Genomic DNA, 13185 nt, shown 5'->3' on the forward strand with positions numbered 1-13185 from the left:
ATGTTTAGGTAAGATAGTTGAGCAGAAAGCACTTCAATACCACAACAGATCTAAGAACCGAGATTGCTACTAAGTGACCAATGGACAGCTAGTACGTACTGCGTGGAAACGCTAGACCAAAGGATTTACTTGGACCAGGGACCATTCAAAAGAGTCTGTGGAGAGTGGAGATGGAAATGCGGAGCCATCTAAAAGATGTCCTGCTTCTTCTTAAGGCCAGCTATGGATGTCCTGAGTTGAGTCTCTGACTATAATTACATCCTAGCTCTTGTAGTAATCTGACTATATCTGTAATCTGAATATATCTGTAACCTGAAAGAACCCAATGTGTGCATGTGTGGATGTGCACATGCATGCTCAGGGGTCTGTGTGTAAAAGGGCGGGGCAAGCAAACCTCGCGTGCCGCTGGAAGTCACCCAACATGACTTTTAGCAAGATCCAGTAGTTCCTCACAACTAAAGAACACACATACAAAGTGGGGCATGAACACTAATGAATTCTAAATGAAGCAAACATGAATCCAATAACTTGAACACAGTAACAAGGAGTCTAGCGATCCTTCCCGAAGTTGGGCTGAAAAAGCCTAAGGAATGAGATGAACTAGAAATTTATCAATGTGGTCTATGAAACAGCAAGTTCTGAAAACATGGCTCGATTTTCAGGGTCATTAGAGAAGCATAAAGACTTTATATCTTAATTGATTGTAAAAGTAATACATGTTCGCTATTTAGAGAGTAAGCATACACAAGCCAAACACACATAGAAATACACATGTATGTAAATATGCACATGCTTTTATATTGTTGGATGCTATCATGTCTAATCTGACTCACAGTGACCCTGAGCCATCTTCACAAGTGTTCCTGGACCTGAGCCCCTGGCTGCAGGCACTGTGTCAGTCCGCCTCCTTGAGGACCTTCCTCTTGTTTGCGGCCCCTCCGCTTTACCAAACACCATGTCCTTCTCCAGGACCTGCTCTCTCCTGACCACATGTCCACAGTATGTTAGACGAAGCCTCAGCGTCCTTGCAGCTAAGGAGCGCTCTGGCCTGTGCTTCTTCTAAGTCAGATCGGTGTGTGTAGACCTCAATCATCCAGAACCCATACAAATAAACACTTTTTAGCAGTTTGTCTGTTACAAATGTTGTCCTGAACTTAAACTAGGCTATAAAACTGAAGGAATTAAGCAGTAGAGAGCATGACCTTTGGCCACTAAAATCGACATGAATAGGTCATGAAGCACAATCAAGGGGCATCAAGGTCAATTAGCACAACATAGTCCTCAAGGAAAATGTTCTACAATAAAAGACACTTAGAAGCCATTAACCCAAAAGACTAATGAAACACACGACTCTCTACCTCCACCAGCCAGAGACCAGATGGTGCCCTGCTGCCTCTACTGACCATCCTGAAAGATCCATGCACAGACGGAGAGAAAACTGTGGAATGAAACTCAAAGTCATAAAAAGACCGGGCTATCTGGCCAGAGACAGAATGATCAAGACTATGACCCCTAGTGACCTTTCAAACCTAGAACTGAACTCACTCTCGTGGGGGGTCAACTTGCAGCCACGTAACAGACAGAACCTTAAGGTGCTCAGGTGTCTGTGGAGGTACATCTTCCTTAGAACCATCATGGAAGTACATAGCCAACCAGGTTTGGTCAAAAGGACAGCATTTCCCACCGGGGACAAGGTGCAGAAGGCAGAGTGAAGAAAGGAAACAGCGAACGCAGAGGGGAGAGGCAGTGGATGAGGGTGGTTACACCATGGGGACAGCAATCAACAGCATGAAACAAAATGTGCATGAATGTTGAATGGAAAATTGATATGCTCCTTCGATCTTCACCCAAATAAAAATTAAAAGTTCAGGAAAAGAAAACGTTTACGTTTTACTTCTGTGACGTGTTAATGCTGATGTTGGCCCAGGCATGCTGGCTTCTGTGGTCAGTCTGTGAACTGTGTGTTTCTAGTTCACTGACCACAGACAATCACAGCTGCAGAGCCAGTCTATTTGATTTGAGGCACTGTGTAGATTGAAATAATTTCAGGTTGTACCAGAAGAACGAGCTGCTCCTGTACGTTATAATGAAGATTTCTTAGAAATCAGCTGGACCGTCTTTACCCTTATTACAAACCAGTTCCCATCGAGTTGATTTCGACTCACTGTGACCCCGTGTGCTTCACAGGATTTTGGATGACTCCTTTGTCAGAAGTATATGTCCAGAATTGTCTTCCCTGGGCCCTCTGTGTAGACTGGGACCATCGAGCGCTTTGGTGGGCGGCTGAGTACATTAACCGTTTGAGCCATGCAAGGACATCAGTGTTGTGTTACGTTATCAAAAATGCTTGTAAGAATATTGGCGTTTCTGTGTGTGTCAAACATGAGTGTGCTCAGCCTCTGATCCAAAATTGGAGCTGTGTGTCTACCAGAGACTTTTGGAAAGAAACTTCCGGTGATGTACTCCCCAAACCATCCACGGAAACCCCTGTGGAACACCGTTCCACACAGACCCTCGTGGCAACGGCATAGTGGCTCACGGGCAATTGGAAGAGAAGCGAATCACCAGTCGGGTGATCAGAATGCCAGCCCTTCAACATTGTGGAGCACGCACAGGAGTGAGTGTTGGGTGGAGGGACTCCCGCTGTAGGAAAGGTAATGGAAATGCAAAGCCTGTTTCCACCTCCAACAGGTTCTTCTCATCTACAGGCAGGGACAAGAAGGGGGAGGGAATGTTGACCTCTGCCTGCCAGCACTGCTGCTTCCTGCGACAGGAGGAGCCCCCCTCCGGCCGTGGCGCCCACAAAGTAAGGGCTTCGCTGTTCAGTATTTAAGGACTCGTGCATCTTGGAACACAAAAACCGTTTGCACAAAGTCACGACCATGATGCACTACTGCCTGCCCCCCCGCCCCCCGTGAGTACACACAGCTGTCAGAGAGTACACACAAGTTGATAGTCTGGCGCTTTGATGGCCGACATCTTCATTAAAAGATACATCACGTTTGTTCTAGGTTGATGACCTAAGACAAACGGGGCTTTGAACAGGAGCTGGCACCTGTGCTGTCATCTTGAACGGGCTCCATCCGGTGTGTACGTGATTTCTTAACCCCATCGTGGCGTGGGCGCTAGAAAAACAGAGTGCCTCTTGAATGGAAATGGTCACTGTTGCAGAAGCCGTGGGACCGCACCGCCCCAGAGAGGGACCGACACCTGTGGTTCTCCGGTCCCAACTGGCCATCTGTGTGTGCAGGGCAGAGCTGCTCCCTGGGCGTCCAAGGCCGAGACCTCTCAGAAGCACATCACCAAGCTTGTCTGCCGCCCGGGGCCTCTGAGCGGGTTTGGTGGCCAGCCCTTGCTTGCAATCAACCACTTAGCCCATGCTCAACACCCAGAGACGATGAACAATTAGCATTACGAATATACTCCCGCAGAGTATTCATTTGAGAAGGTTTATTAATGAAAGGCACATTCAATTATCAAACTGAGTAACTCTCAAGATACAAATATGAACAACAAAAAGATTAATAACCAGTGACAAACCAATTTGCTCTGTAAACTTTCACCCAAGTCACAATTAAAAAAAAATCACTCGCCATACCTGAGCTAATTCTGCTTTTAACTCTTCTTTTTCCTCCTCCGACAGCATGCTAGAGGACTCGGCACCAGCTACTGCATCTTCGTCTCTTCCTTGCAGTGGTTCGGCCTCCAGCAAACCTGGAGACAAGATTGAGGAAACATAAAGCTCCTATCTTTGAACAAATTCAACTAATTTTTCCCTCCACTGTCAGAAGCACTACACACTCTGATTGGCCCTCCCATTGATGACAGCGAAACCATTGGGGAGGGGGAGGGGGAGGGGGAGGGGGAGAACACGCCTTTAAATGAGTGATGAGCTGCCCTAAAAGGAAGGAACAAGAAAGTCGAAACAAACAAAAACAAAGTGACGGTGGAAAGCCAGACCCGTAAATGAAGCCGACGCTTTACATGGTCTACATTCGCCAAACGGGTTCCAGCTTCGGGTTTCACCGTCTCGTGGGGTGCTAGGGGCAAAGGTCACTCAGGGAGAAAAGTTCAACATGAGATACCCTACTACATAAATTTTGGCCCCCGTGGGAATACCCTTTCACCCCCACAGGCATCTACAGGGCAAATTGCCTATCTTGAAACGCAGCACAGAATGGAAAACGAAAATGTCCTCGTGTGAGAATTCATCACCCTGAGTGAACTGTGTGAAAGCTTGTAACTTGAACGTGTATTCCTTGGGTAGTCCAAACCCTCTCAGGAGAAGAATGTAAATCTTAAAGTGGTTGACCCTTTTAGATGTGGTACTGTGACACATGCACACAGGGAACGTGGAGCGGGTACAGTTGTGAGCAAACATCACGGACAAACTGATGTTGGAAGGGTGGAGAGATGGGCATGCCTGGGCCCTGCAAAGACTTGTGCCACCGACTAGCCCCGGAGTAGCTCTACGTCTATAAATGAAGCCGATCTCTAGAGTCTGCCATTCACAAAGGCACATATTCTCTGGAGAACCCGGGAAAAGATCCGCACAGACATAGAAAATTCACTTTTGAGATGACTTATGACAAGACTGGTATGTATACGTCTATCGATAAAGGAAAGTCTTTTAGCAATGGTTCTAGAACAAATAGTTATAAGGTCTAAGTAAGCTTAGACCTTCACACTAGCGTCAGAGCATTTTAGTAGAAGATATTGGAGTTTGTATTTATTTAACTTTGGTTGTAAGAAATTTTTGAAATCAGACATAAAAGGGCCAAACTAGGGAAGAAAAAAAATAAACTGAAGAATTTCTTTCATCAAAAATACTACGTGGAAAATGAGAAGATAAGGCTCCAAATGGAAGCGGAGATGTGACACTGCACATCCTAGGATGCACAGATGTCCTACAAATCACCGTTTACAAGACAGAAAGAAAACCCAACGAGAAATGGGCAAAATAAACTAAAACCCACAGGACCTTTAGAGGGAGGAATAACAGAGACACCTAAGATGCTCAACTGCATTGATATTCACAGAAATACAAAGCAAACTAATTCACACCCTCTGGATGAAGCAAACTTTGGAAGTCTGAATTCACTCAGTGCTGGTGACTATGTAAAGGATGAAAGCTCCCCTGTGCTGCAGCTGACAGCATAAATAGTCGCAAATATCTAGCACAGTTGGACGTGAACACGCCCTACAGCCCAGTGATCCCCTGTGGATTTCCCACTCATATCCGAGAAGCTCCTGTATAGCAACACCACGTGACATTCTTAAACTTCCATGGTAGCCAAACCAGTCCGTCCTACTGAAGGTTAGAAATAGGGGAATGCATGAGTAAACTATGGAATGTTTACACAGTGAGGACAATAAACAACAGAACCAATAAAACTAATCCATTCCTTCCAACAACTTGAGGAACAAGCCACTGAGTGGAAAAACCTATGTCCCAGGAAAAGTAATAGAAAATCCTTCCATTCACATGAAGTCCCAGCACAAAAAGCTGTTAGTTACAATGAAATTATTTAGTAAACATATATAGGATAGGTAAAAACTCAGAAGCATGGTTTTCACTCGGGAGGGAGGGAGAGAGAAGGGCAAGGATGGGATAGGGGAGGTCATCGGTTCCTGGTTAATGGCTTCCTGGACTTCACACTCATTTTGAAGGACTGGGATCAACTCGGTGTCGTTGGGTGGGGTGTGAGGTTTACAATGTTGCTAGCGGTCTTTGAGTTTGCTCCAAGCCACGGTGCTCTCATAAATGAGCTACCAACCAGTCCTGTGCCAGCGGCAGGCCAGAGCGCAATCCGGAACAATATTCTATTGTACTTCACAGAGGTCTCTTCCCCATCCGGCCCTTCTAGCAACGTAAAGGACCTTGCTCAAACTGAGCTGGAAGGCAAACTCTCAGCTTGCCCATCTGGACAGTGTAAGAGCGGAACAAGTGACCGTTACAGACACAGACTTTCCAAGTCATCAAGCATCCTTAGTATCTTCCAGGAAGACTGTACGGTAGATCCTGATTTTACCAGACAAAACATTAATTTAATGAAATCTAAACCCCAGTACCCAGAAGGTGGTGCCGCTTTCAGAGTGAGGTACCTACATCTTACAAAGTGAGATCTTTATGCCAGTCTGCATCTCTGGTCCATCACACACCCATGGAAGTCTCTCGAAGGCTCACACAGAAAGGCCATCCATGCATGAAATCTGCCTGGAGACCAGGGTGCTGGACGATGTCGTCAAGGGTTAATCAGGCTGGTGCCCTTCAGCACTCACCTTGAAATTAAAGGTCCGTTTCCCATCTTGGTTTTTTTTACGTGGGCATCTATATCCCTGCAGTATCCATTGCTAGTGAGTGCTCTCTGAGCAGCACTGTTCAGAACAGGATGCCGTGCACAGAAAGACATGCGAAAGCAAACCCCTTTGTTTTCAATACGAGATGTTCGTTTTCACTGGGTTAGGGACGCAGCAAGCAGATTATGAAGCCAAAGGATAATTTCAGAGTCAAGATATAGATTGGAAGAGGAGTGAGATAAAACCAAAAGTTAATAACCAGTAAAACTGAATCAGAACTCAACAAACAAACAAACTACCTCACTGACATAAGAGTCCACGCTGACTCGTAGCGAGCCTTTAGAACAGGGTAGAACTGCCCATTAGTTTTCAAGACCGCAACTCTACTGGAGTAGAAAGCCCAGTCTTTTTCCCTGGGGAGCAGTTGGTGGTTTCCAACTGCTGACCTTGTGGTTAGCAGCCCAACCCATAACCACTGCTAACCTCAAGGTCAACAGTTCAAAACGACCGGGTTCTCAGAAGGAGAGAGATGGGGCTTTTACAGCCATCAGGGGTTACAGTCTCTGAAACCCACAGAGGCCGTTCTACGCTGGCCCACTGGATTCTAAGAGCCAGAATCGACTCAATAGCAGTGAGAATCAGAACTAGGTGTGGGGGAAAGACAATAGGTAACAGATTTCAAGTGATAGATGATAATGTGAAAATGAGTATATGGAAGCAGATATTAGAAAAGATTAAAAACACATATTTTTAAAAAGCGATTCTCAGTGGCCCCATACCATCAAGAATCACGTTATTTAGCAGGTGCTAGGACTTTGTAGAGGGTAACAGTGGTATTTCAGGGGTACATGTGAAGTTCAGCACCAGGCTGTCACTCACAAGAGGACTAGCTCCAGTCCCATGTGGTGTGTAAGGGTCCAGAGAGAAGATGTGTGCGCACATGCACACACACGCATGCACACATGCACACCACCACCACCAGCAGCAAAGGGTTAACCCACAGTTTGATTGAAGCATAGGATCACATCGAAAGAAATGAAATGGCTCTCTTGAATTGAGAAGGGATGCTGTCTGGGGGAGGCCTCTAGTTTTAAAGGGTACTTTAAGAGGAAGGGGCTGCTGTTCTACAGATAATCAAGCCATTTTCTAACCGACGACTCTGGATCTGATGCATAGTTTCTTCCACTTTTACCTTGGTTCTGGCTCTGGGTCAGCATGAATTTGGATTTATTTCAAGCTACAGTCCGATGTCAGGATATTCGTTTGGGCTTGGCTTCAAGGGCAACATGTTTGCCAAACATCTTCTCACAGGGTCCTCTGTCTATTCCCTTAGCAGGCTGGGTGGGCGCCCCTGTTCTGTCCCTGTGAGAGACCTGGGTATAATTCCCAACCAACGCAGTCACCAATCACCTGTCCGTGTGAGTTGTTCTCACATGAACAGGCTTCAGTGGGGCTTCCAGGCTAAAGCAAACTAGGAGGAAAATAGGGAGTGGTGACTTCTGACACAGAAGCCAATCCAAAAGCACCATGGGCCCTGAGAGTCGAACGCACAGCCAATCAGTGCAGGGCACAAGACCGGCAGACTCTCGTCCCTTGTGCATGGTCTCAGGGCCAAGTGGCCAGCAAAGAACAATGTCTTAAAGTCCCTCTCGAATGCTGTCACATGTCCTCATCCACTAACTGGCCAGTGATCCTGCACTTAAATCTCATGTGCATGGCTCAAAGATGGAGCAGGCTTGAGCAGGTTCTAACTGCACAGTGACTATGGTCTGGCTCCAGCCTTGCTGATGAGAACCCACACTCAGCACCGAGGCTGTGCGTCTGTTGCAGTTCCAGCAGTCCGGGCGCCACCTGCAGTTGGTCTGGGTCCATCTTCTAGACCCGTCTGCCTTACAACCAGTTCAAGAGCAGTAAAGAAGATGTTGGGTGGGATTCAAGTCCACAAGCCCTTGCAACTCTCAACTCTGACATGAAATTTCCCATTGGCCTCAACACATTTTTAGTCCCTACTGTCTCATACTTGTGCAGACTAGGCCCTGTCTTTATGTTCAAAACGGACTTAGTAACAATGGCTAGGGCTTAAAATGGCTACAAACTGTGATTTCAGATCTGGGGCCCTATCCTGCATTGTGAGCACATATATGAAAGTGGAATTTATTTAAATTAGGAAAATAACTTTGCGTGTGTGCACACACTCTATATTGGAAATTGATAAATAAAACCTGAAATATGACTAAGTAAAGGGACAAAAGTATGTACAATAAAAAAAGCATGGTTTGCAATTCACTATCAATCATGGGGATAGCACAGGACTTAATAAAAGAAGAGACATAATAACTGTAAATGAGAATGTACATGGTTTAAACCATAAGTTTAAAGTTACATTGATTGCTTAATTATGGTTATTTCATCATGTTTACAGAACAGGCATAACACCAAGCATATTTTTAACATAAAACTTTGAAATAGCTGCATTTATTCCCAAAGGAGAAAAAAACCTGATTACAATCGGATGTATAACTATCTTTAAATTCACAATAATTAATACACACTAACTTTAGAATTCATAAGTTTGAATTCTGAATGCCCCTTACAATTAATGGTGTGTACAACTGATTGACTCCAGTCATTCAAACCAAATACGGGAATACTGCATCGTTTAACATCAGGATCACTAGGAATTAAACTCTACTCAATGGTGACAGCAGCAGGTTTGTTTAAACAAGGGAAAGTGAATGGCAGGGTTGTAGCCTTTCACCCCACCTTTAAAATCTGTGTGCTGAGCAAAGAACCCAGGAGGCTATGCTGTATGAAGAAGGTGCTGGCGTGGCAGCAGAATCGGAGGTGGCTTTATGGACAGCAGGTGGTATGCAAATGACAGAGTGGCTTGTTGAAAGGGTGGAGGACTTGAGCACTTGTTGACGATAATCAGACTGCAGGTTTCAGTATGGGTTGCAATGTAATGCAACGAAGAGGAAGCATTCTGCAACTGGCCCATAAGACAGCAGGATAAACGGTGAGCCGACTGAAGTTCTCAAGGATTCCATTTTACTTGACTCCACAATCAATTTCCAAGGAAGCGGCAGATACGACATTAAACGATGGATTGAAACAAGCAGATCTACATAAGACTTCTTTACAATGTTAAAGAACAAAGATGTCATTTTGAGGACGATAGTGGACTCGGCCCAGGCCATGGTAGTTTCAGCCATCTCAGATGCCTGTGAGCGCTAGACAGTGATAAGGAAGACTACCAAAGAAGTGCTGTGTTCCAATTATGGGGCTGACCAAGATTCCGAAAATACCATGCACCGCCAGAGGAGCAAAACTCTCTGGAAGAGGTGCAGGCAGTGGTGGTCTCCAGCCAGTTGGCACCGGTTTGGCAGAACCAATGCGTAATTTTTTTTGCTGAGTTCAGCGAGCTGGTTGTTAAAATCTCCCTTGTAATCAGAGTTCTCTTTAATGTGGAAATCACAAATTTACATTCCTGATTCTTTTTTGGATTTCATACACATATTCTTTGAGTCCATACTAAGGCTCATGCTGTTTCTAGGTATTAAAAACTTAGACAGAACTATGCTTAATTTATTCATTTCATGAAATTCATTATACTCTTCATGAAATACCACATTTCTATGCCCTTGCACTGGTTACGTCAGTGAACGAGTTACATCATAAAGCATGAAGAGGACACATGCCAAACAATGCCACACTCTCCTTCCTCGGAGCCTTTCCCCCCCAAATTCCCATGAGATATTACGAGTGAATTATGCAGTTCAATAACAACATTGACACAATTGCTGTGAGTTCAGCAGAAGCAAAAGGGTTTTTTCCAGAGACGAATGTAATATGCTCAGAGAAGAGAAGTCACCTGTTTCTAATACCTCTAACACAATGACTATTGTCTAATTGGCCCACCTTGAAAGGAATGGGATCCTAGTCCTGCGGTGAAAAGATGGTTCTGGATAAATTACCCGGTCGGAGGTGCTTGGGTAAAAGTGAAGAAGATTGCTGGTGAGGATGCTGCTCAAGAAGCAATATCGAAATATCTTAAATAACAGTTCTGTTGCTTTTTGGTCAGGTATTATTTAACATTTTAACACTCTTCTAACATCATCTAGGTTTGCGTACCTGTTTTACTGTTTTTATTTAATTATTAACTGCATCAAATAATAAACCTTTCAGAAGATCGTTTCTTAATACTTTAAACAGTCGTTAGAGCAGCACCGCAGTTGTTAAATTATTTGACTTCCCCACTGGGTGCAGCCAGATGTTCCTGATGTGAGGATGGGGAGCCTTCCTCTCACGTACTCTGAACACGTTATCAGGGCGCACCGACCCCCGAAAAATGACACCTAGTTTGGGAAGGTCAGCCCGAAAGAGACAGCTCCTCTGAACATGAGTGGACACAGTGGCAGCAACAGTGAGCTTGCACGTAACGACTGTACGGTGGCAACGGGCTGGCGGTGTGTCCTCCTGCTGCACAGAGGGTCCCTATGAGTTGAGACAGACTGGACATCACCTAACCATGAAAATAACCACTAATTGAGAGTGATTATATCTCTACGTATGCATAGATAAAACTGCTAGTATCTTTACTGTTTAAATTTTTAAAAACCACACACAGACACACCTACACAGGTATAAAGAGAAACTCTCCAAATCATATAACTAAAGAAGAGATCCCACTGCAACTTGATGATTATTACTTGGGGGGAAATATCTTTCTCTTCTCTAGTTTTCCAGCTTATCTAAAACCAGAGCATCTTGCAACTTCTCTAACAACACTAGCCAGTTGGCCCCATGTTGTCATTTGAACTGAATGACATCCAGGTGATCTGGGAAGAATACAGGAGTTTTTAATTGCTAAGAGGACGCTGGGTAATTTTTCTTTTTTTCTCTGAAAAGGGGGAAGGTAGGCCAAACAAGGTTGGGAACCTAAGCACAGGATGCTGTGCAGGTCTCTAGACTCGTGGAACTTGTATTGCACCTGTCCTGACACCTTACATTGGACTTTTCCTTTAAATAAACTTCATTTCATTAAAGCTAGTTTGATTTTTATTCATTTATCTTTCTTTCTTTCTTTTCTTTCCTTCCAAACACATGAACTCTTAATTAAAGAGCAAACAATATTATTGAACTCAGGTAAAGGTGACATCATGAACTTTCTACCAAATTCCAGCTCCAGGAATTCAGTGAGTAACCATGACCTTATCTTAAGTTAATTAAAATGTCAACACATCTTTTTTGGCTTTCTCTAAGAAATGTTGCCATCTGTGCAGCTGTTAAGGTCTCCACTGACATGCATGATCTAGGAACCAAAGTCTTACCTATGACAGCTTCCTCCCCTTTCAGCGGGCCAGGTATGGGGCAGTAGTCACAGTCCCCCCGCCCCACACACTCTCATTGACAAAGCAGCTTTGCTTAGACGCATGGACTCCTGAGATAAGGTGGGAATGTTGCTGCCGGCTGCTAGGCTCTGGTCTCTATTGGATTCTGAAGACAGGTCTGGTAATTAATGTTTGATCTTTCAAAAGGTTTATTTGAAAACATTCCTGTACGTGCTTAGAGAAAAGCCCAGGGCTTCTGACTAACCCAGGAGCTGGATGATAATGAATATCTCTGCAGAGACCGACCAGAAATTTCCTGCAGGACTGGTTTCCCGGAGAAGCTTTGGGGGATGGGGAGATTTGTCCAGACCCCACAACTGTTGGGCTTGTCATGAGTAGCTGTGTTTTTTTATTGACTCTGGGAAATGAGAGATATGTCATCTACTAACATATGGAGTTGGGCTCAACATGCCAGGCCCTTCAGTCAAGGTTGGACTGCACAGGCCAAGTCAGAACCCTGGCCTCCTTTGGGTCATCTGGCCATAGGGGGCAGTCTGCCCTTATGTGTCTTCCGGTTGCTGATAGGAGTCCCTGGAAGGTTATGACCTACTGCCAACCTCTAAAACCAATTGTGCTGTTTCTCAAAACAAACAAACAAAAGACAAAATAGTCTGACCCAGGTGAAATACAACCTTATAGTTCAAGGATGTGTCTTGCATATAAAGTTCTGTTAGAGACAGGTCAGGACAAGACAAGATTTTGATGCCCCGAAGGAACTCTTCAACAGGCCCCCAATAGCATTGAGCTATAAACTAAGGACTGTCCATTCATTCTGGCCTTGTGGAAATAAAGGCTCTCTTTGCTGGCATAAGCGCCTTCTTTAGCAAAATGAAGGGGCCTGGAGGGAGGGAGCAGGGGAACCAGAAGATGGCGAGGGCTTGGGGTCAGCTCTTTCTTGGCAGAATTGCCAGGCCGAGAGCACATTTGGGAAGGGGGCCTATACAGCCCTCAGGTACTTGCTACTTGCTCCTTTCTGTTTTGTGCATTTGATTACCTGGCTTCTCTCCCTGATTAGAATATCAGCTTCTCTCCCTTATGAGAATATGGGGTTTCACTTTGACAGCCTCATATTTCCGAGCACGCTGACTTGTCCTCAGTAGAGATAAGGCGAATCCACAGCTACGATGAGAAAAGGTCCCAGAAAACAGGAGCTTAGGACCCGGGCCTGAATGCCACACTCAGGGCAGAAGAAGGAGAGATGGGGTGTCTACTCTCATAGAGAGTCACAGCCTCGGAACCCCCCGGGGCGGGTCTATTGTGACCTGCGCATCACTGTGAGTCAGTCAACTTGATGGCAGCGAGTTCTAGAGAAGTGAAGAATGGCCGACACTCAATCCTCTCTGGGAACCATCACACCGTATGAGGATGCCTTCACGCTCTCTGGGAGGGAGCCGCCTCTCTCCTCCTTCCCAGGACCCAGTCCTCTTCCTCTTCATTCCCGGCTTAATCCCAGTAAACAGTCTAAGGAATTGCTGTCAGGCTGCCCTGATTGCAC

General features: G+C 45.2%; 1 protein-coding gene across 1 annotated transcript in view; it reads right to left on the reverse strand.

The window, feature by feature from the left end:
- TPD52L1 (TPD52 like 1) overlaps window positions 1-8172 on the reverse strand; it is a 36395-nt gene extending 28223 nt beyond the window's left edge. Inside the window, exons 1-2 of the mRNA XM_075553733.1 lie at window positions 8100-8172; window positions 3599-3714 (exon numbers count right to left, since the gene is read on the reverse strand). Of these exons, the coding sequence (XP_075409848.1) occupies window positions 3599-3714; window positions 8100-8172 (189 nt within the window). The remainder of the gene's footprint in view (window positions 1-3598; window positions 3715-8099) is intronic.
- Window positions 8173-13185: the final 5013 nt, after the last annotated feature.

Source organism: Tenrec ecaudatus, chromosome 7, assembly GCF_050624435.1.
Source record: "Tenrec ecaudatus isolate mTenEca1 chromosome 7, mTenEca1.hap1, whole genome shotgun sequence".
In the NCBI taxonomy this organism is placed as follows: Eukaryota; Metazoa; Chordata; class Mammalia; order Afrosoricida; family Tenrecidae; genus Tenrec; species Tenrec ecaudatus.